General features: G+C 34.6%; 2 protein-coding genes and 1 non-coding gene across 3 annotated transcripts; 1 reads left to right on the forward strand and 2 right to left on the reverse strand.

Moving 5' to 3' along the window:
- Positions 1 to 1,681: 1,681 nt before the first annotated feature.
- Positions 1,682 to 3,864, reverse strand: LOC132030164 (organ-specific protein S2-like). Its single transcript, XM_059419675.1, has 2 exons — positions 3,716 to 3,864; positions 1,682 to 2,202 (listed from the first exon to the last, which is right to left on the reverse strand). The coding sequence occupies exons 1-2, from the start codon at positions 3,758 to 3,760 to the stop codon at positions 1,840 to 1,842; spliced, it is 408 nt and encodes a 135-aa protein (XP_059275658.1). The 5' UTR covers positions 3,761 to 3,864; the 3' UTR covers positions 1,682 to 1,839.
- A 3,982-nt stretch (positions 3,865 to 7,846) lies between these two features.
- On the forward strand, positions 7,847 to 7,920 carry TRNAT-AGU (transfer RNA threonine (anticodon AGU)). The gene has a single exon. It is a non-coding gene; the product is annotated as a tRNA-Thr (tRNA).
- A 2,076-nt stretch (positions 7,921 to 9,996) lies between these two features.
- LOC132030165 (pentatricopeptide repeat-containing protein At5g64320, mitochondrial) lies at positions 9,997 to 12,704 on the reverse strand. Its single transcript, XM_059419676.1, has 2 exons — positions 12,555 to 12,704; positions 9,997 to 12,365 (listed from the first exon to the last, which is right to left on the reverse strand). Exon 2 carries the CDS (start codon positions 12,241 to 12,243, stop codon positions 10,075 to 10,077), a length of 2,169 nt encoding a protein of 722 aa, XP_059275659.1. The 5' UTR covers positions 12,244 to 12,365; positions 12,555 to 12,704; the 3' UTR covers positions 9,997 to 10,074.
- Positions 12,705 to 27,577: the final 14,873 nt, after the last annotated feature.

The raw sequence follows: 27,577 nt of genomic DNA on the forward strand, positions 1-27,577 counted from the left end.
CTATGTATCATCTTGAGGCCAAAGATCTACGTATTATAAAGTCCGGTTAGTATTCAAATGTTAGCATAAACATACCTGGAACTTAGACATCTTTGTACTAAGTTATTCTCTTTCAATTTTCCGTAAGAATAGAGTGAGAAATATCCTTAAGATTGTTGGAAATCTTACGGAAAATACTTGATCACGAACCTTGTCTGAAAATACTTGATCACGAACCCTTGTAAATAAACTCTTGATAGCTTGAGGCATGTCAATTAAGACACTGTCCTTAAGGATATTTCACCCTGTGTTGGTGTATCCCCAGGATTCAACAAGCTCTTCTAGTACAAAACTAGGAGCCAGAATCTAATAAAGATTAACCAAAAGAGAAAACCCAGCACAAGAAAAGAAAGGAGGAATAATTATTGTTCTTGTTCAATTCACCAATGGAGTAGGACATCCCTTTATATAGAAGATGATATATTCTTATTTCCACGCTGAAGAAGAGTCCAACGGATAAGTAATATTAATACCAATTACTAGAGAAGAATGAAGGTAATAAAGAGAGTATATTGGTATGTTAATTTGGTCAAAAAAACGTTGGAGAAATTGAATTAGAATAATGGTCAATAAATGACTATTTAAGGTGGGAAAATCAATGTTGGTAATTGACAATTTTGCTCACTTATTCTTCCCACAATAACAGCAATTAAGGCTATTGAAAGGTGGCAAAAATTGTCTTACAATTTTAATGGGAGCTACTATAAATCTTTTTGAGATATACATAACTATTTTTTAAACATTGAATAAATAGCTACTCAAGAAATTGAAGACGCTTTGATTTTTTCGACCACAAGAGTAATCTGTAGGAATAAGAAGGTTTAGTAGAATCAAAAGGGAAAATGGAAAAATTGATAGAATGATTTACGGAAATTGAAACAGTACCTTCTCTGATTGTCTGGATTTATCTCATCGGAGAAGTTAACAAATTAAAGAAACGGACATAAATCATGGCATCAAGAAATAATTTTCCTTTTTTTTGCCTTTTCTAATATATATCCTTTGTTTTCTACAAATGATAAATCTGTGTTATTATAGTGCCGATCAACGTTTAACCAAAAAAAAGTGGCAATCAACGTGACTAACCATATATATATATATCGTTCGGGTTGATCCCATGTTAGTTGATACAGTTGTCATTTACGGATTATCCTGAGTACGGCCTTGTCGGTCGTAGATGGTATTGATTATTTTACAGAATGGCCTTGTCGGCCTAGATTGCTCGTATATGTTCTACTTTCATGAGTTACAGGTTGATTCGCTCGGTCAAGTAAGGCATCGGGTGATGGTCAGGCCTCCCTAAGTTTGGGGTGTGACAGGAAGGTTAGTTAGCCGAGTGTAGTGTCATACTTCATGTGGGATAGGCAAGGGGCTAGTTTCTTCTCTGCTTCTCCTTATTAGCAGTATTATTTAGTAATCGTGTAGTTTCTTTGTTCCTCAATGTTTATGATAATCTGTCGCTTCATGTGCTTTGTATCCTGTTATTTTGCCGTCTTATTTTTTTGCTACACTGCTTTGAATTCTTCTTTTCTTTTGAGCTGAGGGCCTATCAAAAACAGCCTCTCTACCCCATAAAATGTAAGGGTAAAATCTGCGTACATCCTACCCTCCCCAAACCACGCTTGTGGGACTACAATGGGTCTATTGTTATTGTTGTTGTATTAAATTCAATAGACACTTTAATACAACCAACAAGTTTTTTTATTTAATTTCATGAGTAGATCACTTAACATTGAGAGGCACACACAAAAGGAATGCACAAAAGCAGGAAGACACACAGCACCCTTTATATGGGACATATCAATCATGGTACACAGAAACATTTGGCCTTGGCTCAAAATCTTCAGCAAAGGACTTTTCTTGTTTGAGACTAGTGTCATCATCATGGTAACTAGATAAGTTTGGCCTTGGCTCGAAATCTTTCGAGAATACTGATTTCTCAGCATCTTTGAGCTTGGTGTCGTCATGGTAGACAGATACATTAGGCCTTGGTTCAAAGGCTTCACGACCTCCAACAGAAGATGATGTGTGACAATCAGCTTCCTCTTTGGAGAGAGGAACTGAATGTGGTCCAGGCATAAGATGTTGGATTGCTTCTGGCATTGGCTCGTCTTTCATCACAGCTCTCCAGTATTCTCCGGGGTCCTTTCTTGCATGAGCGTACTGCCCAAAAATGAGGGACGAAAAAAAGACTGTTTAATTAATCCTATGCTGCATAAATTAGTTAATTCTTTACGAGTACATATTTTATACAGATATGTGCAAATATTTTATGTATAGTTCTAGTGCATTTCAAGAAGTTTTCACAAAATATCAATATTCCTGTTACGCCCAATCGATAGGAATAGTCAAGACAAATGAATGATTTCCCTCGCTAAATGGGCTAAACACAGCTACGTTTGTAGAAACATTAATGAAATGTCACTCAAGCATTCATTTTAATTAGACAATTAAAATATATAAGCTTATAATTAATCGGACTATAAGAATAATTCAATTGCTAAACTCTGATATAAAGACATTTTGGGTGTGTTCGGTTTTCCAATTTTCTCATGTTCGTTTGGTCAAAAATTTTGGAAAGCATTTTCTTTAGGAAAACAAATTCCTTAAAAATAGGAAAAATGACTTTCCTAATCAAAGTAGCGAAAATAAGTCCACAATTGGCATTTCACCAACCACCCTACCACCACCTAACCCACCTCCAACCACCAAACCCCAACAATTCCCACAACCCCACGCACTTTCCCCACCCACCACCCCTCCACACACCCCCCCCCCCCAATCCCTAATTTTTTTTTAATGTTTTAAATTTATTTTTTTTGGGGGGGTTTTCTACACCCATCCCCATCTTTGCCTCCCCCTCCACAAAATATATAGTTTTTTTCTTAAAAAAAAAAAATTAAAAAGTTTTTTTTGTTTGGTTATTTACACCACCCCTCCGCCCTCCCCTGCAACCCTTATTCCCTCCTGAATTTTCTACTTCATATTTAATTTTACCTTTATAAAAATGGAAAGTTTGCATGGTTAAATTTGGCGTGGGGTGGGTGGTGAGGGATAGTGGGTGGTGGTGGGGTGGATAAGAAAAAAATTCCCATTTTTTATAAAAGTTAAATAAAAAATATGAAATATAAAATTTGGAGGGGGTGGGAAGGTTGGATAGAGCGGTGGTGTGGGGTGGGTGGTGGTGTGGGTTAAGGGGTGGGTGAAGATGAAGTGGTTGGAGGGTGGTGATTGGGTGGGGGTGGGATTTGGTTGGGGTGGGGGTGGTGAAGGGTGGGTGCTTGGGGTGAGTGGTGCGTGGGGGTGGGCTAGGGTGGGGGTTGGTGTGGTATGGGGTGGTAGGGTTGGGGTGAGGTTGGTGGGGCATGAGTCATATTTTCTGAAAAATGTTTTCTACTAACTAACCGAGCATAAGAAAATAAGTAAGAAGTTTACTTATTTTTCACTATCCAACTGAATATGAGAAAATAAATAGAAATTCACTTATTTTTCAAGAACACAATATTTTCCAGGAACACATTTGCCTTGGAAGACATTTTCCTCCGTGCCGAACACACCCTTTATTTCGAAAGACAAGGCACAGATAATAAAGCAGTGCACGACAATGCAATAAGAAATTCATAAACCTCCAACGGAGGCTAGCTTATAATAAAGTTAATCATGTAAGAACACTTACCAGGGCAAGTGAAAAGAGCAAGATGAGAGTAATAGGCGATTTCATGACTTCAAAAGGAGTATTATGTCTGTATAAGCTGTTGTTATTGATGTTTGCTTAATGGCTTTCATGCATGGATAAGCTTTATAGACAGGTTGGGCTATTATAATTATTTAATAAAATCATATTGCAGGCAACACGCTATTAATGTCAGGCTTCAACATGATTCACGCACTCCTGTACGTAGGACCAAGTTAATAAAGGGTTTGCGAACATCCAATAGGATAGAAGACTATATGTCTATATCATCAATTAAAATATTTCTTTGATTGAAAGTATAGTATTAATAATTACTAATTATAAAAGAACATAGTACATACGTAGAACAATGGGAGGAGTATAGTAATCATCATCCAAATAGAAAAGCTAATAGGGCATCTTTCACAAAGATTTTATTGGAGTCCAAATCTTTTTGCTAATCTTTGTCTGATAAGGTTTGTTATAAGTAATTATTATAGGCACCATTTGCTCATAATAATACTGCTCCGAATTCAGCAACTGCAAATACTAAGGGCCTGTTTGGAAAGTCACCCATGTAATTGAAACTGGTGTAATTACACAGTTCGACATGTTTGTCAGGCCAAGTAATTACATAGTCATTATGTAATTGGGTGTAATTGAGAGGTAGTAATTACACTCTTCAATTCTCAAGGGGATTGAGAATTGGATGTAATTGCATGTTGTAATCACAAGGTTACTTCTTGATTTCTTTCCTTTTTGTTTTTATTTTAACTAGTTCCTCAGCACGTGCATTGCAGTGCGTACCGAGTTATGCAGTACATAATTTTATAATAATAATAATATTAAATCAAAGTTTCGAATAAATATTGATACATGAAAAGAATAAAATATAAGTTTATGTGAATGATAAAGTTGAATCTCTGTATTATAGCTTATTTGTTAAAACCACAATAATTGGATAGCATATGAACCTACGAAGATGAATAATATAATCAACGTTTAATTAGACACATGTGATTCTTACTTATTTAGCTTTTATAAAGTACATTTACCTAATTAGCGAAAATGTACATGTACTAATGTCGTATGATGACCATATGATTCTTGATATTAGTTATTGGTCTTATCTTCTGCTGAGGCAAAACAAATAAATGTTTTTCCTTCCCCTGAAAATTTGGGTATTATCAACATTTCATTTAGGTTATCTATACATTTATTACTACATGAAAAATATCATTTTTTGTTATGAACTTTGCAGAATATGTATTTTTGTGTAGTGATGAAAGTATTCATCTTATAAATGATTTAAAAAGCAGTTGATGTCATTTAAAAATAAAATAAAAACAACTACAAGCGACAACTATACATACTCTATTATACTGAAACTTGGTTCTAACAACTTTTAGCAGCAAACCAGCAAGATATATCTTATCCTTTTCTTTTTTTCTTCCCTTTTATATCTTTGTGATATTTGAGTCAATATTAACTCTACATTAAAAAAAAAAAAAAAAAAAAAATTATGGTAATGCTACATTTTTTTTTTCCATAACTTACGTCTTTTGAATTGAAAATTCTATCAGTTAGTGATTCTTTTAAGAAAAAAAAATTATTTTTAGTAAAGAGTGGGACTCGGTAGTGACAACTTACTCTATCGTAACTATTGTATTGCGAATCAAATTGAGCATTGCATATATACAAATTAATTTTGTATTCTCAACGAATACATCATACTATTTGCATACTCAATGAATACATCATATTTTTAGTTTATACTTTATATCTAAATTAAAACTCAGTAGTATAATTTTACATAGCAAACAAATGTCCTAACAGACATTTGTCCTGTATGGTGATTGCAAATGAAAACGGATGATGTTTCCAGTACTGGTGATAAGAATAGGATTACTTGAATAAAAACAATGCGGAAGCAAAAATACAAAGCTTAAAGACAGAATCTAAAAGCATGAGAAATTTGAGAGTAAAAGTCCAAAATTACAAGATTAAGTGATAAGAATCCTAATTGATCTTAGTATTAAAAATTAGCAGATTAAGACTAATTACGATGCTAATAGAGCCAATTCAAGCACTTATATTAAAAGGTAATCTAGACCTCTATTTCGAAGAAATTAGAGACTATAATTAGTATAAGACTAATTACCTTCTTTAATTTACGAATAAGAACCAAAGATATCAACTTAATCTTACCTCCTAGAGGAATCTTTCTTATATTGCATGATATATCCAAGTAGCCAACACGCAAAGGTGTAACAAATAATAATAATGTTGTGTAATGAAAATAACAAAATTCATCCCTATATATAGGGGAAATTATCCCAAATAGCATGAAATTTGAATTCTACGTTTATGAAAATAATAAATACTAAAACCTAACTAGAAAACCTTTTAAACTAGGAAAGCATGTAAAATAATATAATTCTTCAGATTACTTAACAAAGAATAAGGAAAAATGAAAAGTTTTTGGACCAAAATCCACATGGAATTGGGCAGGTAAACCAGCTCCTTGGGGCGTGTAAATCAGGTCATTTGCACGATTACCCTTCAAAGGCACTGGTCTTCAAATTTTGCCCCTCAAATTGGTGGTCTTTAATTTTTGCCCTTCGCCTAATACCCTGAGATCCTGAGTTGAAACCCTGGCTCAATTAAAAAACAAAAAAGAATTTAGCAAGACAGAGTTTCGTAGCAATATTAGGCCTATTCGGGCAAAAGTTAAGCCTTAAGACAGAGTTTTGCAAAATTTCAACTGAATAAAAAAGATTTTATTTTTTATTTTTGCCTTAATGCAAACCTCTACCTTAAGGTAGAGTTTTGCCTTCAAGTTTAAGACAAAACTCTACCTTTGCCTGAAACACTACCTGAAGGTAGAAAACTCTACCTTGAGAATTTTTTTTAATTTTTGACTAAGCGGGGTTTCGAGCCCGAAACCAAGGAGTGTTAGCGAAGGTCAAAAATTAAAGACCGCCAATTTGAGGGGTAAAAATTAAAGACCATTGTCTTTGAAGGGAATTCCGCACAAAAAAGGGGTAAATCAACACTCCTGGGTAGGGGTGTACAAAGTAAACCGATAAACCATACCAAACCGATAAACCGAGTCAAACCGAGAAAAAAACCCGACTAGTGGTCTGGTTTGACTTAGTTTGGTGTTAAAAAAAAAAACTGACCATAATTAGTTTGGTTTGATTTTAGCTAAAAAAAGTCAAACCCAACCGAACCAACCCGACATTATATGTATTCAATTTTTAAAATATTTTATATATAAAAATATTTATTTGTAATGTAATTTATAAATATTTCTTAAATTTTTTTGTAGTTTTTTTTTATCTATTATCACATTATTCAAGCTTAAACTTAAAATTTTGAATGTCAATAAGCATTATATCCTATGAATGTTAGTAACTCATATAAAGTCCAAACCAAAACCAACTCAACGCTAATACTAACAAAAGAAATTCAATTTACTAATAGGAATGACAATAATGTTAGATATCTATTCTTTAGTTTTGCATAATTGGTTTAGAGATTAAAAATACATAACTTAAGTTTTTTTTTCTTGTCACGTAATTGATACTTATTAGCCGTACTTATTTTGGCATGACTTAGAATTTTTATATTATGGTCATTTTCTTTATGGCTTATTAATTACCAATATTTATTTTAACCGATTTTATTATCTTTTGTTGAATATTTAAATACAATATCATCACTCTTCTCACATTTTGTGTTATTTTCTTATGAAACACCTTAATTATATAGTTGTATCTTACTAGAACTAAAGAAATATTTGAAGTAAAAGTTATATATTTTGTATCAAGACTATTCCGGAAAAAAACCCGAAAAAACCGAGAAAACCGAATAACCCGAGGTTGAAAAATCAGATTTTATTGGTTTGGTTGTGTCATAATCTCGTGATTACATTAATTTGACTACAATAAGGGTTCTTTTGTGGTCCTCACATTATTTCATTTTTCATATATGATGCAAACAGTCTGGCGAATTAATTGAGAATATTCATATTTTCATGTTCCCTTTCATATATAGGACTGAGAAAAATCGACATCTTTTTTTTGAGTTTGACTTTTATCTATCCGTCACATTTCAGTATTGTGGCAAACAGCTTTCATAGCTCAGTTGGTTAGAGCACCCGTTTAGTAAGCGGGAGGTCTTGAGTTCGACTCTCAATGAAAGCATTTTTAATATTTTTTTCCTCTCAGATAGCAGCTTTTTGATTGCCTGTATGCACAACTTTATATTTTGTCAAAAATCTTGAAACAAAGCATGTTTTGAGAACAAAACATTTTCATCTTTTTAAAAGGTCTTAAGAAGTGCAAAATAAAGAAGTTGTTAACAGTCACTGAGAAAGGCAAAAACTAAAACCATGTGGAATTTTCCTGGGAGACCTATTGTAAGAAGAAAGGAACATACCGTCCACAAGCAGCGGCAGCGCTATCCTTATTCAACGGAAGTCAATTGACACTCATTTATCAAAAAATTATATTGTATAGATAAGATTTTATTTAATGTGTATGCTATATGTTGAATGCGCCTAAAAGGCGTAAATTATTTTAAACTCCCCTTAGTGATAATCTTGGCTCCGCCACTGCTCATAACACTAATCCTGGATGAAAATGCAGGCACGTGGGTAGACCAAACGTTTCTGTACTTTTTTTTTTTTTTTTTTTTTTTGGGCACAATCTGATACATCCCAACTGATAACTAAAAAAATAGAGCCATTTAATTTGACACCCATGTCTGAAATAATCCCATGATTAACACCTTTTGTGAGTGATAACATTAGGAAGTAGTCGAAATGTGTAGAACCAAAAAGATCTAAAGTATTGGTTTAAGCAGCGTAGCAGTGTGTAACTCTACATCTACAGTTTACTTGTCAAATTTTCAGTTGACAGTTTGAACCAAGGAGAAATGAAATTATCAGTTGTTAGCATCCAAGCTTAGAAACTCAACTATCACATATGATTCACAATAGTCAGTATGAATTGGTAACTGAAAAATCTGGATAGATTACTTTTTTCAAGCCTGTTTCAAGTTCATATCAATGCTTGTACCAACGGCGGCAAGTCTGCAACATTGCAGCACCAGAAAGAGAGAGGAACAAGGAGAATCTTTTTCATCCATTTGCTCGGAGACGACTTTACAAGATCGTAAACAAAGTTCACAAGAAAAAAAGAAAGAATCAAATTCAACAGTTGTAGAGACAAAGCAACAACACGAAAGTACTTGTGGAACCGAAGTACAAGCTAAAAGATAATGCATCTAGCATCTAAACAAATTTATTTAAGAGATACATTTGGAGCTCATGTAATGTGTGGTGAACTTCCCATATTTGGCAGTGTACAACAAAACAAAAATAAAATAGTATAGAAGTCAAACTTTGTGCACAAATACAGCCATCCATGCAGACAGTACGATAGAAGTGGAGTAGGATATTCTGGTGACTGTTTATTTCAGCACGAGGAAAAGTCTGCATTCTTTCGTAACGCCACGAATCAAGGCAGAAATAATTGCTCTAGTTTACCCCAATGGTTATCCTTGGCTTGCTTCATATCAGTTAGACAATGGTAGCGATAACAAAATCACAATGATTATTCTATTACTGGGCCTCGAAGATACGAATCACAAGCATCCTTTTTTTTATGAAGTAATTAGATTTCATTAAGGCATCCAGTAGATGCAAAGAAACAAAAGGGGGATTTGTCAGCTCAGTAAAATACAAAAAACTTATAGAGCTAAGGAGCTGACAAGATCCAGGTAGTGATCTAAGTTATTTACAGGGGAAAGTTGGGCCAACAATAAAGGTTAACCGAACAACAAGCCTTAAGCTTACAAGTTGGAGTTGAAACCCCATCGAAACATCTCCTGTTTCTTAAAAATGCAGGCTGGGGTCATGATCCAGATTTTCCTGATGGATTTTCTAACTTTCATAGAGCTCCAACTAGTGTAAGCATCTCTGATATTGAAGGGCATAGACCAGTTTATACCAAAAAGGGCTAGGAACTTGGTCCAAAAGTCTGTTGCAAAAGGACAGTGAATCACAAGCATCATTTATTAGCTGAACCATGAAAAACACCCCCCTCCCCTGCCCACAAAGAAAAAGAAAGAGAAGAAGAGGCGAGCATATAACGTAAAATGTCATGGTTGTCTATTTGATATCATAAAGATGCTTGATCACAAGACAATTACTGAAATATGTTGTCTGTTCTTTCTAACGGACAAAAAAGGAACAAGAAAAAGAAAAAAAAAAAAACAACACATAAAATCATACTCAAAAGAGGCTCCAGCAAATGTGCCAAGCCAAGTGTCAATTTTTGCTCATACTGACTAATCTATGTCAAAGTAGTTACTGAAACATAACTCTTTCGAACAAAATTTCTGACTAGTATGTACCATGTGACATTATTGGGAATGAAACCAACAGCTATGCCTCTAGTAAACAGGGTATAAGCATCATCAAGCATGCGCATTTTACAATAGGAAGAAATCAAGGTGTTATAAGTGATAGTATCAGGACAAACTCCTTCAAGTTCTAATTTTTCAAAGAGGTTCTGAGCTTCTCGAATTCGACCAGTCTTACAAAGGCCATTTATTAGACTGTTGTATGTGACTATATCAGGAGTCAATCCACGATGTACCAGGTCTCTGAGAAACTCAAGGGCATTTTGAACCTTACCTATTCTACAAAAGCCGTTGATCAAGATGTTGCACGTTACATGATTAGGTTTTGTTCCCTTTCTCATCATTTCTTCAAAAAGTCCTAATGCTCTCTCAACTGCTCCATCGTTGCAAAGTGTTTTTACGAGGCCATTGTATGTGATTTCATCAAGGGGACATCCTCTGAATAACATATCATTTACAAGCTTAAGCGCCTCTTGGGTTTTACCTTTCCTCAAGAAAGCATGAATCAACGTGTTGTATGTAACTGTATTCGCAATAACTCCTTCCAGGAACATATCTCGGTATGTCCCCAACGCTTCATCCATCTTGTCAACCTTGCAAAAGCCTAAAATCAAAGCATTGAATGTAAAAATGTCTGGTTTACATCCGTTGCTCGACATATCGCCAAAAATTTCTAACGCCTGTTGGATCATTCCTTGTTTACTCAAAGCTGATATAAGAGAGTTATAACCCACTATATTTAGGCTGAGACTTTTTGCTGACATCTCAGTGACAAGGTCATAAGCTTCCTGTAGACGGCCAGCCTTGGAGAAGCCATCAATCAAGTTTGTGTACGTGATCGCATTTGGCTTGCAACCTTTGGATGACATTTTGTTAACAACTTCATGAGCCGATGACAAAATTCCCTTCTTACAAAGACCTCGAATCAAAATGTTGTATGTATAAACATCTGGTTGATAACCTTTAATCAACATGTTCTCATTCAGAATGGATTTTGCTTCATCAAACCGTCCATTAGTCACATAGCCATTGATCAACGTATTAAAGAGGACATTATTATGTTCAGGTGCTTTATTGAGCAGAACCTGTGCTTCATCAACTCTCCCTGTTCGACATAAAGCATGCATCAGAAAGCCATAAGTTATAGCATCGGGGGTGAAACCTCGAAGAAGCATCCGATCAACCAGTTTTGCGGCCTCATGAATCCTATCAGCTCGACAAAGCCCATGGATAATGTCATTGAAAGTATTGACGTCGGGTATGCAACCCATAAGAAACATCTCCTCCAAAAGTTTCAATGCATCATTTACCCGATTAGACTTTGAAAGTGCATGAATAAGAATCTGGTAAATTACCGAATTTGGTACACACCCATGTTTTGTCATGTCTCTAAGAAGTGAACAAGCAGAGTCTACCTCATTGACTATACAAAATGCTTGTATCACTCGAGCAAAAGTGAATACAGAAGGAGAAATACCTTTCCCCAACATTTCATAAAATACATTTGGAGCAACTTTTGGACAATTTCCAGCCAACAGAATATCCAACACTTGATTGTATGACTTAAATGTGGGTTCACAAGAGAAAGTATTCCACATATCCAATAGTATTCTAGTTGCTTGCCCTGGTAAACCAGCTCTTCCGTAATGCCTCATTATCATAATAAAGAGGGACTCTTTGAAAACTACCCCTTCGTCTTTCATCTGTGATAATAATTGATCTATAATCTTAAATTCCTTGGCAGCGCCAAGTTTGTCAATCAAAGTATAGTAGACATAAAATGAGTGGCAATAGCTTGTCTGGCTACCGGCCCAGTGGAATAGCTCCAACGATGTTGGTACATCCAAAGGTAGCGCCAATAACTTATTGAGCTGATACGGGGTAATTTTATTAAGTGATGTTTGGAGTTGTTTGAAGTCAAAAGGCTCAAGTAATCTTTCCCATTCATTCTCAGACTCCGACCCATCGTCCCTGTCTTTAGCATTATTACCACACTTGTCATCAGTCACACAAGTACAAAATGCAAAAGTAGTGTTCTTATACAGAGATCCTACTAGCTCTTCACGCATGTGAATCAAAAGTTTCGGCCTTTTTAACATACCTATGGCAGTGCAGAAATTTCAGAAACGAACCATTACATTTGATTCAAATACTTGTTCAAGAATTGCCATGATAGCTTCTCCATTTTGGATTATCAATCACCACACAGATATTTCTTTTCCTAAAATATTCAAGAATATAAGATAAAACGTCATCTTCAGATCAATAATGCGCAAATACACTTTTAAAATCCATTGGAACCCAAATCATCTTATTTACAACTCAACAACGTAGGGTCTAATGATAAGCATAAACCATAAATTCACTACTGCAACATCCCCCTATACATAATGAAACAGTTAATCACCACAAACTAACCAGGAGAATTCATCAACAAGCCAACACTCCAATAAATTCTTCTGATACAGAGAAAACGGAACAGCAATGAAAATGACCCTCGAACCAGGATGATGTGTATGTGTAGCTGCCTTCTTTTGTTTATGCCTTTTGCCCTTTGCTGATTTTTTTTTGGCAGGTCCCTCTTTCTAGTTCTAGGTTTCTCTATGTTGCGATTGTGGATGGACCGGCTAACGTGTTTAACATTACACGTTGCTGCAAGTTTTCTAAATTGTACATTTCCCTTATTAGTTTTCATATTACTCTTTTTATATTACTACTCAGCCCCTAAAGGTGGCCGTCGTCTGCAGTTTATTAGTGCACGATTCCCCTTAAATATGCCTTGTATTCTCTTTGTGAACTTCATGTTGAATGAAAACCTGCATTTTCCTTTCTTTTCTCTTTAGTTTCTTTTACTAGTTAATGTTAATGGCTATTCCCACTTGGGTGTCTAGTTTAGGGTTTTTGAGTGTGTCATTCATTTTTTCCTTTTCCAAAACGGCCATATGAATAAAAATATCTTGGGAAGGATGAAATGAATATTCCCTTCCCTTGGAATTTTTTTTTTTTTTTTTGTGGATAGGGTGGAATTTTGCCAAGTGGCGGGCTATCGTTGGTTAGATTTTTTTTATTTTGATAAAAATACTAATCCTAATTAAAAAAAAAAGCAAAATTAAAAAGACTCAGTTCTCGATACTGATTTATTACAATCTTTAACTTGGGAATTAACGAAAATAGATAGAACGTATTTTTTGAAAAATTTTCTTTCTTTTGTTGCAAATTAAAAACAAATCGCATATTCTAAAAATGAGACTCTTTTTTCAGTTTCCAAATTTCCTAATAAAAATCTGCTAAAAAAGATATGAAAGTTAAAAATGTCAAAGATTAGACTGAAAAGGAAAATTAGTCAATAAGAAAGTAAAAAAAAAAAACGTCTCGGGAGGGTCATGTAGACTCACGGAATGACTCAGTTGACTTCTTGGTTAACTTGGTCATGTAGACTCTATCTAGTGTGATGTCGATTCAAACCGAATCGATCCATAAAGTTCGCCATACATCCAACCACGCCACCAAGGGACATCTTGTTGAGTATACCAAGGCGGCTTCACCGGATGTTTCTTATGAATAGCTTCATCTTTATATTCGGTCTCTACCGCTTCCAACCAATTTGTCACAATAAGCCCTTAAATGTGTATGAGGTCGCCCCGTCCTATGAAAGTATCAAATTTCGGGGTTTGTAGCCTACGGCAAATCGACGTCGGGGCCGAACACACAGATCCCTCGTATTCTACACTCTTAGTTCCCCCTAGCAACTCAAGGTTTCTCATTGCTCTCTTCGAGACTGCGATCTCTTTAACAACATATCATCCGCTCGCTTTTGCCTCTTTCTCCATTTCCTCGTATTGATCTCTATCGGCCGGAACCTCGACTGCTATCGGGTTAGATAGGCTTGTGTTTAAAGCCGCGTACCGCAGGAACATATTACGTGTTAGGAGTGGCGAAATGTGCCCCTTGTATATGCTGGGTTGGATAAGTTTGGACAGTGAGAGTGTTTTGGACTGGAGGTGGTGTGTTGTAAGCGATGTTTGTAGGTAGTTGGTTTGGTGAGTTTAGAGGAGTAGTTGCAGGTGGAGGATTAGTGTTGGTAGGTAACGGAATATACGGAGTGTGAACTAACGATTGACCTGGTGGGTTGATGGGTGGTGGATTAGGAGTAGTATAGGTAGTGTAGGTGGGTGGTTGACTTTGTAGAGGAGTATAGGTAAGGTGGGTGGTTGACTCTGTGGAGGAGTATAGACGGATGATGGATTTGGTGGAGGAAAGTTGTTGTTGGTGGGTGCATCATTTTGTGGAGAAAAATGTTCAGGGACTTGGGATTCGAGCGATGGTAAACGAGGTGGGTTCCGTGCCACAGTTCTGGGTTCAGGAGGTGGACTTTGGAGTGTAACGGATAAGTTGGTCAGGTCCCTAACCCGATTTAGTTCGCCACGTAGCTTGAGTCAAGCGGGCGATATGTTCATCATGTTGCATAGTATTTCTATGTTCAGAAGTCTCGGGAGGATCGTTAGAGATCACGATGTTTTCCAAACCAGTTGAAATAGATACAGCCGGATCAGACATAATAATTTCTTTTCCTTGCATGGCCCAGCTACGTCGAGATAATGATGACGTTTTTGACCTTGTGCGGTAAGGATGGTCGGCCAGCTCGAGTGTCAACACGAATCAACTCTTTGGGAATAAACATAAAAAGAAACATAAAGTGCAAATGATGTTAGTCTTATTAAACTATCTAGGTAAAGTCATGATCACGTAGAGTCAAGTAAGTCATGTAACAAATAATTCATCAAATAAAGTCAAACAAGTTGTCAAACAAATGTAAACAAGTATATCAAACAATGACGCGTCCTAACATGCATGTGACCTCTTTGTGCCAGAGGTAGGCCTAACGTTTATTTGAAGGGTAAAGTGTGCCATAATACGTCATCCCATTGCTTTTGATTAATTAAACCAAGTCTATTTCCCCAAAATAAAGTACAAAGTAATGTAGTATTTGTTACATACCAAATGAATACAAGATAAAGTTTTCCTAATCTAAGTAAAGTAAATGCAATTTCCTATATCTAACTTCCAGCTCCATTTGTGATGTCTTCGATCTTCGTCATTTGTTGTACTCCAATGCAAAATCCATACCTGTCATAGAACGTTAGTCCTCCTAAAGTTTAATTAGTTAAAGCAAATAGTCAATATTTAGGCACAATTAACCTTCAAACATGCACATAAAGTATGATTAGTGTCGCTCGGGGTCGTGGACCCACTTGGACGTTTGGGTAAAGTCATCTAATGGGCTTAATACACCAAGGGTATTAAACCTCCTAGGTCATGAAATGTATGCTCTTAATAAAGGGTGTTGGTTTAGCTCTATCTTAGACTGACTAAGAGTTGGCTTCCTATGACACAAAGTTCCCGTAGACAACTTGGGAGTGGAAAGTCCGTGGCTGTCGACTGCACCGCCGATCGACTAAATCCATAAGATTAATCCAACTAAAGGGTGATTTTGTAGTGCACGGCCGCGAACCGCGAAACCGCTTTAAGTGTGTGAATTTTCGAGGAGTGGAGGAAAATGATACGGGATGATAGTTTATCAAAGCAGTAACACGTAAACAGTTTATATCAAACAAATAATTAATAGCATGTAAAAACAGTTAATAACAAATAAAGTAATTAACAAACACACAAAGCCTATTTAAACTAAATCCGTTATGGTTAGAACCTAAGTGAGTCCCCAGCGGAGTCGCCAAGCTGTTATACCCTATTTTAACCGGGATCAAAATAGTTTACAACATCCGGGTAATTTCGGGGTTAATTAAAGTAAGGGAGTCGCCACCTAATTATTTACGGTGAATTAGGGCACCTAAAGTTTATTTAAAGTTATTTCTAAAGTTAATTTTATTTTAAAGTCTACGAAACCGAAAGATCTGAGTAAGGGTTCAACTAACCTAGAGAGAAGGTATTAGGCATCCTCTAAGATCCATTTAATAATGGTTAACCGACCGGACTCAAATTTAATTAGGCTAAAAATGTAGATGTAATATTTTATAATATTTAAGAAAATATTTCATAAGTATCGCCAAGGTTATGATATAAACATGTTATTTTAAATAAAACTTGTAGAAAATAATGATGTGCATAAAAGCTTAGTTATAAATAAACTGAAAGAAGCGTAATGTCTCACGTTTACGTGTAGTAGGTTATACCGACTAACAAATTTAAAAGCGTTATTGTAAGATTAATACCGGTAAAGTTTAAAATTTTTATAGAAAAGACTATTAGTTTAATATAAATTATGTAAAGGTTGTTTTATCAAATATATGTTTCAAATGTCGAAAAAAGAGCTAAAGTGAAGAAGTTATCCATAGAATCTTTTGTTTCTCAAAATAAACTAACGTTAGTGTAAAATTTATGAAGTTTCAAATTTCTAAGATATCAAAAGTGAATCTTGATTCTTTTAACTCAAAATATGTAGTCATACTATTTGAAAATCAATTACTCCAATAAATGTTATAGATACTATAAATAGTTTAGAAAATGGAAGTGAATGTAATTTTTGGAATTAACTACCCATTACTAAACTAAAACTCTTAATGTCACTAAGGTTTATCTAAATTAACAAACAAAAGATGTTAATCATACAATACACATTAAATGCACACAAAACAAAAAAAAATGGAGGAGTGGATATAATGGAAGTGGGCTCAGCCCACTTTCTCGGACTGCTGCGGTCTGTTGACTGTTAGGCTTCGGCCCAGCAGCCTTAATATTCATCGCCTGTTGGGCTTCAGCCCAGATTTTTACTTTCTTATGTGGCTGCGGACAGGACTGATATGGAGGAGGTCATGTTGGGCTTTTGGCCCAACGCCAAAATGCGGGAGAAGACGAATCCGAGGAACTCGTATACGATAATCATGCATAAAACAAAAAGAAAAAGAATTAGTATATAACCTATAAATAAGACTAAACATGCATAATGTGAATTCAAAAGGAGGACAGATTAATAACTCATATACGTACTATGTATACCTAGTATATTCCATTTATACACATTCATATGAAACATAGAAACAATCTGAAAGACATACTAGAACTGGTATACCTCAGTATACCTTAAATATATCTGAATCTCGGTATACCGTGGGCATCGCAATTTGTATACTTCAAGTATATTTGAGTATATCATCCTATAATTGATATAGAATACCAAAAACGCACAAACCAGCAAACCTCAAATTCGATTATTATACTATACTTTTATCTCTCAAAACATGCAGGATACCTTTCAGGGAATTGGAATTGCTTCCCCCAAAAAAGAACCCCCCTCGGCTATGGATTTAAGATCATATTTATAGGTAAAAGGCTAGGGTTTTTCAGACTTTTGAATTCAAAATTTGTAGAAAAAGAAAAGTCACGGGTGGAGATTTTCTGGTATCGGATCCGAATCGAATCCAAAATGGACCGTTCGAATTGAATGTTGAAGGTGTTTTTGAGTAGGTAGTCACGTGATTCAGCTCAGACATGGCTGAAAAAGTGGAGATTCGTCTTTGGTATCGTTATTCACATAAGGGTCCAAAACAAAGCTTGCACGAAAGTGGGCGAACAGACCTGGAATGGCGAAAGGCGATTAGGGCTTTGCTAAAAATGGGAATGGAGAGGAAAGGAAGAGGGGTAAGCAGATTGCACGAAAATGGGGTGCTTTTCTCTGCTATGGTTGAAAAGGGTGGGTGTTTTGTAACCAAAATGGTGAAAGGAGAGATGAAGAAGACGACAGGAGCTATGCGTATTGCACGAAACTAGAGTGGCATAAATCTGCCATTGTTGAAAGGGGTTTGGATTCTTGCTGGAAATGGAAGAGAGAAAGAGAGTGGTCGAAGAGGAGCGTATGAGAGAGAAGGAGAAGGAGGGAGGCGCGGCTGGTGTGGGTTTTTAGGTTTAGGTTTCAGCTGATAAACAAATGGGCCGGACGGGTCAAAGGGGGTAATGGGCTGGATCGGGTAGAGAAGCTAATGGGATGGCCGGGTAGTGAAGGGTGTTTGGACCATTAATTTGGCTGGTCATTATCCGAATTTTAGGCCCTTTTCCTCCCTTAATTAATTTATGTGGATATCTTCGTCTTAATAATTTGGACTAGGATTAACCACCTTCGAATATATAATACAATTTCCTATTAAAATAAATAACCACGTAATAAATATTTGAAAGTATTAACATATTGTTTTGTTAATTAAATTTGAAATAAATCGTCCAAATTTATTAATGATCAAGAAACACAGATAAATTAATTGAAGAAAAGGTAGGACAAAATTGCGTGTCAACAGATGCCCCTCGTTGACCGGAGACGATGTAAGAGTTTTTGGGCAACGAAATTGACATAATAGCCAATTTTGTTCTGACAAACGGATATGAACTCGGAAAAATTTGGAGAAAATATGGGTTTAGGAGAATTGGTGTTCGAAAATATTATGGGGTGCAAGGAATTACGGCCGAACCCATTTCGAATTGCCTACGTATCTCGGGTTTTGTGAAAATCAAGCTGTATGAAGTTTGAAAGAAGCGGGTCGATACTGAAGCTATGCTTTTTGCCTCAGTGTTGAATTATGGTGAGACCGGATATAGAAAAGGCTTGCAAGATTGTGAAAGGAGTTGCTTGAGTAGAGTTTTAGCGGTGGATATGAAAGAACATTAACCTACGCATCACGTGTTTGTGGACGCAGGCGGAGTTGAGTTCGAGAGTAGATCCGTGACCCTTGCTTGTGAGTTTGATATTCCTCTTCAGCAAATTTGCTCCAGTTCACTGCGTAAGATAAAGTTTCACGTTGTCTTTGTGTCTCTATACGGGGGTCGTACTTTCTGTCAAAAACTGAAATTCATGTCAAAATCAGTAATAAAATTTGAGGTAAAATTAAAATGTAAAGTAAATATGAGTGTGAGAATGAAGATGAAGCCGTGTAGCCTATAATGAGGCGGTGTGGCCAAATGTTGTCTCTGGTTGTCTTCAGGGACTTGAATGAATGCGTGATGTTTATGCTGAAAATGTAATAATGTTCTAGTTGTATTTGATAGTAATAAGGTCTCCGGCTGTCTTCCAAGACTTGATGGTAAATAATGTCTGTGGAATTTAAGGTAAAGTCATTAAAGTAGGTAAAGTGGATGATAAAGTAAAGTAATAATATAGAGAGTAAAGTAAAAGTGTAGCCGTTTGGCTAATGCAGATGAGGCTGTGTAGCCATGTGATGTCTCTGGTTGTCTTCAGAGACTTGATAAAGATTCCCGTAAAGATCGGGGTTAAGCTGTTAAAATTGTTATAGCCCGTATTTCGTACGTTCGGATATTGCGAGATAATGGTGAGAAGTTAAGGACAAGACTATGTCCCAAAAATTATTTTAATGTACAAGTTGGTTGCGAATATTATTAGTATGGAAATATCGAGAAAGTTTAAGGGTAAAAAGAAAAAAAAATTCACAAAGGAGTTCATGGAAATATTGTGGAAGGCTAGGGGTAAAATGGGAACTTCACAAAAAGTCTTGAAAATTCTTGAAAAGGGCCATTTGGCCGTGTGGAGTGTGTGTATATGTATGTGGGTCCCATTATTTTATGGCCATGTGATTATATGTATGGACCAAGGCTTATAAGTCATCTTTTAATTTAAAGAAAAAGGAAGAAAATTCTAGAAAAAGGGAACAATTAGTCATCTTATTTTTTTTAATATTAAAGGAGTTTCAAGAAAGGGGACATGTGCCCCTCACATGTTTAAGGGAGCTATATATATATATATGTTAGCAAGAATAAGTCATCTAGAGGGTTCATTATTTTTTTACAACATAAGAAGTTGGAGAGAGGAAAAAAAAAAAAAAAGAAGGGAGCTAGGTTCGGCCAAGCTTGGGAAAAGCAAGAACCTTGAAAAAAAAAGTTTGCTCAAAAATTATTTTCTACTAATTGGAAGGTCCCTAGCAAGGTGAAGTGGTCATTGGAGCAAGTAGAACATCTATTTTTGTGAGTTACAAATTCTAGCCACAAGGAAGCTAAGTGGAAAGGTAAGAGTTTAACTTCTTTTATATGTTATGGATGATTGTGAATGTCGTAGAATGTAGAAATGGATGAAATATATGAAAATATGTGTGTTGGTGTATGGTCGTGTACATGCCATATTTGGCCGTATATGTGTTGTATGGTATTGAAGTGATGAGTTAACTTTATGTAGCATGTTGGTTGTTGTTGTTGTTGAAATGTAAGGTATAGAAACGGATGAGAATATGCATGTTGAAGTTGTGGCCGAATATAGTGTGTTGTGTAGAACAAATGAATTGATTTTATTTAGCAATTTGGTTGTTGTGGTTGTGCATGTTTTGTACATGTTGTGATATATAGAAATTGATGAAAGTTCATGAAAGCATGTATGTGGGTGTTGTGGCCGAAGAATGGGCTGTTTTGATGTGGAAGGAATGGACTCATTTTACTTAGTATTTTAATTGTTGTTGTTATGGAATGTGTGATGAAAATGAAGGTTTGATGACTCATATCGAAGTTGTAATTGGTTGCGGGCTTTGATTAGAACCTAAAGTGATTCTAACATAGTTCCTTGAATTTATGGAAATAATGTTGTAAATGGATGGATTATTGGTGTCATTGATAAATTTGGAAGAAAGAAATGTATTGTCGTAGTTAGATTGAATATGAATGAAATGTCGTTGAATTGGATGACAAAGGTCGTTAATGATAGAATGCGTCTTGAATTGATGGTTGATATTGTTAGAATAATTATTGGTATTGTTGTTGATATTTTGGCCGAGTTAAATTCTCGGGTTTGTTGTTGTATTTTTAGCCGAGTTGAATCCTCGGGGATGGTGTATTTACGGGAGAGATGCTGCCGAAATTTCGGCAGATCATAAGTGAATTTATGTGAAGGATTAAGACAAGTATATGGTGGCGAATCTAATGATTGCATCGATCTCCTTGGATGTAGATTAGCGATAGCGAGCTTGGACAACTAAGCGTAGCTAATAGGACATAGACCAGGTATGTTAAGGCTTGTCCCTTTCTTTCAAAAGCATGATTCCGATGTTACGATTTCATAAATGTTTTCATAACTGCTTTGTTTTTAAAAGTTAAATGTTTATAATTTTAAGGCATGATTTTCCTCCCGATAACTTGTAATATTTTCCAAGATGTCCATATGTATTTTCCAAACTAGAGGTTTATGATCTTGTAAGCTCTTATAACAATAACGATGGGTATGTGTTACAATGACAATGATGATATTAAGAATGAGAATATTTTATGAAGACTATGATAAGAATGATTTTCCAAAAGAATGGCTTCGGAAATGTTCGTGAAAGGTTCTGTACTTCAAACGTTCATAACTTTCTTATACTAAATCGGATTGGTCTGAAACTTGTTTCTGAACCTTCAAGTGTCGATCTATGTACGTACCCACCGAGTCTGGAGCATTTGTTCTATGTGCATAAGTATATGATTTGGCACCTTACGAGATTTGTTACCTTATTCTACGTTCTCTTAATGTATCCTTCATTGATAGTCTCATCTTATAACAATCGTTCCTCCGAGGTGAGATATAGCGAAGTGATTCTATTTTCAGTACTACCTAAGTTCATGATTCTCGAGAATCCTGTGGCGTTGTTGACTTCACCTAAGATAGTTGATATCCTAAGGAAAGATATGACGATAATGATAATGCTAATGATGATGTTGATTTCATTCATGCATTTTTTTTATCTATATATGTGTGTACATGTATGTAAGTATGTATGCATTGCATCCCACTGATCAGTTGGGTAAGATGATACCGAGTCCCGCAAAGGCCGGGTAAGACAGCACCGAGTCCCGCAAGGGCCGGGTAAGATGGTACCGAGTCCCGAAAGGGCCGGGTAAGATGGCACCATGAAAGACGCTACCGAGTCCCGAAAGGGCCGGGTAAGATAACACTATGTAAGACGCTATATATGTATATTACTGAGATACTATATACGTATGGACATGTATGGAAAAGTTCCTGAAAAGTTGAGCATGCACGACATGCACTTTGAAAAGGGTATTCAGGGGCACAGGTTGATCTCTTTATATTACTTTATCTCCATACGTTCATTATACTATTCTCCATGTTTGGTATTTCTTACTATGTCACTATTCATGCCTTACATACTCAGTACATTGCTCGTACTGACCCCCTGTTCTTCGGGGGCTGCGTTTCATGCCATGCAGGTACACCCAGATGAGTGGAAGATGTTCCAGCGGAGTTGGCAAGCTCCATTTGCCCCGGAGTGTTGCCGAGTTAGAATATTATGCTACGATGTCTTGTACGAAGTTAGAGACTTTGCAGACAGAGTCGTGGGTATAGAGTGTCAGTTCTGAGGCGGCTCCATCGGCCGATGTGTCATCTTGTATTATGATATAAGTTCTACATGATTACAGATTTTGTTTAGTTTGACAAGACGAAAAAAATATTTCTGAAAGTTGTATTATGTTTTTCATTATTATTTGGTTTAAAGGCCCAGAGGAATTATGTATGTAATAAGCGTCAGTGGATTCGCTCGGCTCCGAATATGGAGTTGGGTGCCCATCACACCCTGGTAAGATCGGGGTGTGACAAAGTGGTATCAGAGCAGGTCGGTCTAAGGGTTGTCTTGCAAAGTCGTGTCAGAGAGTCCTTTGTTTATGGGTGTGGCGACCACATCTATAAACGGGAGGAGAGGCGGGGCATCTAGGGGTTGTTGACCTTCTTTCTGTCTTCGCAGGTTGAAAGGGAAACAAACAAGACATTATATACTTTTTATCTTAAGATTATTATTTGTCCGACATATGAAGATAACACTAGTCTACTTTTTTATCTGGAACTGGAAGAACTAAAAAGGATAGAAGGAACCTAATCTGATTATAAATTCCTATATTTATTTATGTTATCAGTGATATGAAATGATGAAAAGTGTGTTGTACAAATGGTGTCAAATAATGAACCTACACTACAAATGGTGTCAAATAATGAACCTACACAACAACTTTTAAATAATTCAACCTCAAAAGTTTGTTGTGCATTGCTCATCTCTTTTTTATATTGGATTTACAAATTTCCTTTTGATCTTTTTTGTCTCTTCACTTCGGGCTTTTTTCTAACTAGAAATAATTCATCCACATTGTCACAATTTTAAAAATAGCCAAGAAGATCGAGATCAATTCCTAGCGAGTTCAGTCATTGATAGAGATATTCCTCAAATTATGTCGAGTTGTCACATGAGCAAGTAACTAGTGAGAAATTGAATGGGTGATTGGTACTCCATCAGGTACGATGTTGTCAAGAAGATAAGAGGATGTTTGCCAACATTATTTTTGTTTGAGTTTTAAGTTGTAAATATAAACAATGTCATGGAGTTTTAGAAAAAACAGTCTCTGTCAATTTATTTTTTTTTTAAGTTGGGAATATTCTTATCTGAATATTATTCCCGAATGAAAAAATAATTAAATTATACTCCCTCCGTCCCAATTTAAGTGTCTTAGTTTGATTGAGCACGGAGTTATAGAAATAAAGAGAGATTTTTAATCATGTGGTCTTAAATTAAAGATGTGTTTAATCCTTTAAATCTTGTGTTTTTAAACTCATGTAAATGTTGGAATTCGAAAACTTCTTAAATAAAGAAAGAGACTTTTTTGGAACAAATCAAAAAAGAAAGTAAAACACTATAATTGGGATGGAGGGAATAATTAATTTTAAGCATGTGGCCTTTTTCAAATAGTAGTGGTACAAATGGTTATTTTTTAAATTGCACCCCCCCCCCCCAGCCCCAAAATCACAAATCAATTAGCGGTGAGCCCGTGACCATGGCCGGCCCAATTAGCGGATCTGTCCATTTTTTTTTTATTTTTTTTTTTTACTTTCTTTTCTGCTTGCGTCAAGTTTAAAATGATTTAACCAAAAAAAAAAAAAAAAACTTTGAAATGCAACACTATTCTACATATATAGTTGCAATATCCTAATTCATATTGTCACATTTTAATTTGATATAATTATTTTGCAAAAAGTAAAAATAGATAAACGCTACTGAATATTTTTGGATAATATTGCAATAGCGTTTTCAAATTGGCAAATTAGCAAAATAAGAAGAATGAAGTTGTTGAAAAGAGTGAAAAATGAGTTATCCGAATTTAATTTTGATATTTAGATTAGAGTAAAGTACTATAAATACTGTTATAATAAGTCTAAAATGTGGATACGTCGCTTATATTATAAAATGGAACATAATATTTTCTAGTTCTTATGTAATTTAGTCAAAATCTTGCTCATACTAAGTTCAAGTATTTCTTTTTCTTTACAAAGTGAAAATAAAATAGAAAGATGAGCATAAATAGACACTTTTGGTGTGATATTATAAAATGGTTTATCTATTTTACTCACTGTCTACTCGTGCATTAGAAAAGCTTACGATAATAATTTTGATGTCTAAAATTTTCTCGTTCAAATATATAAATTTAAAGGGAGACAATTTGTAGTTTTTTCTAGGCCCGTCAATAGTTCGGTTCAGCCAGTTAGTTTATGAAAATTAAACTATATCAAATTTTAATTATTTTATTTTGTATAACCAAAATAACACTTCTTGAAATTATCCCAATCATCTCAGTTTTTTTTTATATAAATACTATTCGGTTAATTTTTGATATTTTTTAAACCGAGAGCCACTAGTATAAATTAGAACACGGTTCCACGCATACTTGCATTGGACGCAAAAACTCTCTAGACAATTTTAGGAGCCGTTTGGACATGGTTTGAAATCATGTTTGGACATGTAATTTGGATATCTTAAGTTGTATCTTCTCTTATAAACATAAAAACCCACAAGTTGTGAATACTATCAAAACATTCTCGATTCTTATACAATCTTACCAAATGAGTAAGTCATAGTTCATAACAAAATTAATACGCTACTAGAAGGCCTTTCTAAAAAATACAAATCAATTGGTCAAACTTTAGTTCAATAAAAATGAAAATTTAACATGAATTGTAATTTAACTACTCTTTAATATAATCCTCCCACATGGTAGACATAAATAAAGGTTGGTGGAAGTTAATGAGATTGGTAAATGGTTGGTGGGAGTAATTGTTAAAAATATTTACCATCTTATGGGTCTTTTTTTTTTTATAAAATATAAACTTATGGGTCAAGTTTTATATTTAAAATTTTTGAAACCATGGAGATGAAACCATGCCTTCCAAACCATGAGATGAAATACATTCCAAATCATTTCGTGATTTCAAATGATTTCAAACCGCATGTCCAAACGCCTACTTAATGTTTAAAAGATGATGAATAAAGGGTACATGAGAAAAGTCGAAAAGATAGATTCATCCCACCGTTTTATAATTGTGCAAATCAAATTGAGCAAAGATAGAAATCTAAATCACACTAGTAAAATATTCAATACCATCTAGCTTGTTAATTAAGATCATTCGAATACCTTGTGACTTGCCTACTCAAGATGCTTGAACGATTTTAGTTTCAATAGGAGTTAGCAAATATATAGGATTAAAATTAGAGAATTTGGGTGATAATTACCTATTGTTGTTGTTTCCGTCACCTAGGCCAAGGCGAAAAATTTAATGATTTGTTATTTTGAACTTAATATATAAAATATATTTTACACATAAATTATTCGATATGGTTTGGTACCTTTCGATTTAGTTTTATAAAATTAAGAACCTACCTTAATTATCGGTTGTATATAGATTTTTATATAAAAAATTATGATTTTATTAAAGGAAATATAATAATGGATTCAGTTTAGATTGGTTCAGTCAGCTTTTAGAAAATCACTGACACCCCTAGTTTTTTCAATAATCTTATTATTTACAAAATTATCAATATTTTGTGAATGACATTTGAATAGGAAGAAATTTATGAACAACGTTATTTAAATTTAAATAGAAAGGGAAGTCTAGAAAACTCAAATTACATAAATTCGTTTTTCTATAAAAAGAGGGTCCAACTTTTCTTCCCCAATTGAGAGGATTGTTCTTTGAGAACCGCATCATCATTAAACTACAGAGAGGTAATCAATACTTTATTATTATATTTATATACAATGATTTTTTTTCTTCATACATACGTCTCACATAATAGATTTATTTTTATCTTTAGGTACAATAATTTTTTTTCATATCTTCTATATCAACTCCATTAGTTTATGATAAAAAGAAAGAAAGGAAACGTCCGACCATGTCAAACACGATTTCATTAACTAGTTATATACCCGTTAAAATGAGACGAATGTATAATTTAGAAGACAAAAAAGAGATCCAAGAGAAGTGAGAACGGATTTGGGTTTTGAGGTTCAAGGTGAGACGAGACATTTGCAAAAACATAATCATCTCAAAAAGAAATTAAATATGCTTAATCAAATATCATGAGGAGTTGAGGACCAAAATTATGATTTATGCATAATTGAGGAACCAAAGAAAAAACAATTTTCAGAAGAAGAACAAAGATATTTTCTCCGGTTAAAAAAAAAAAGTGTCAAATTTTTTTTTTTTTTTGGTTCAAAAAGAGTGTCAGGTTTTTTTTTTTTTCTTTTTTTTCAAAAATAGTAACTACTTAGCCACTAATCAAAAAGTTAATTAAAATTATTTTTTCACTATTCACCCTTATTAAGTGTTTGTCAAAGTGATCAAATCTAATACTTAGCCGACGAAGGGTGGAAAACAAAAGGGATAGTTTAGTCCAATTACTTATTTCAAGAAAGACCGCTCTTTTTCAAAAAAAAAAGAGGGAATATCTTTCGTTTGAAGTGGCTTTTTCAAATGATTCATTTCAAGTGCACCCATTCCAAAATTTATTATATTATTATATTATTTTTAATAATAAAAGTATTTGACCATATTAATATATAGTGAAAAACTTTTTTTCAATACTCACAATTTTTAGTTAATAAAGTGGCTTTTAAAAAAATTAATCTTATTTTTCAAGAAAAGATATTTTTTGATATATTTATTTAAAAGAGATAGTTTTGTCCAATTACTTGTTTTTAAAAACATTTATATTTTTTCTAAAAACTTAGCCAAGTTTCTAAAATCAACTCACTTTTTTGGAAAAAAAAAAAAGTATTTATTGAAAAAATAAATTTTATTTAGCTTTTAAAAAAATAAGTGTATTTTTCTCAAAAATATTTTTATTAACATACTTTTTGAACCAGAGGAGTATCCCATTAGTTCCAAAATTGGAATTTCGAAAACACTCTCAAGGAAGTTCGAAAACACTCTCAAGGATTAGTTGCATGACCTATTGATATATTGGGCCTTAGAAGATTCCATGTGTTCATTAATCATTTTTGGATGAACTTCCCCTAATACTTCATGTGATTTCGAGCTATTTTACGTCACATTTTCTAAAGGACCACATTTTAGCCAATCATCTCACCAAATTATCTTTTCCATATTTATCTTCC

The sequence above is a fragment of the Lycium ferocissimum genome, chromosome 9 (genome assembly GCF_029784015.1).
Source record: "Lycium ferocissimum isolate CSIRO_LF1 chromosome 9, AGI_CSIRO_Lferr_CH_V1, whole genome shotgun sequence".
Taxonomy (NCBI): domain Eukaryota; kingdom Viridiplantae; phylum Streptophyta; class Magnoliopsida; order Solanales; family Solanaceae; genus Lycium; species Lycium ferocissimum.

Excerpts from the sequence above, each read along its gene's own strand:
- LOC132030164 (XM_059419675.1), bottom strand. The coding sequence starts at position 3,760 with ATGAAATCGCCTATTACTCTCATCTTGCTCTTTTCACTTGCCCTG. Across the intron at positions 2,203-3,715 it reads TGCTCTTTTCACTTGCCCTG|TACGCTCATGCAAGAAAGGA; the intron begins GTAAGTGTTCTT and ends ATTTTTGGGCAG.
- LOC132030165 (XM_059419676.1), bottom strand. The coding sequence starts at position 12,243 with ATGTTAAAAAGGCCGAAACTTTTGATTCACATGCGTGAAGAGCTAGTA.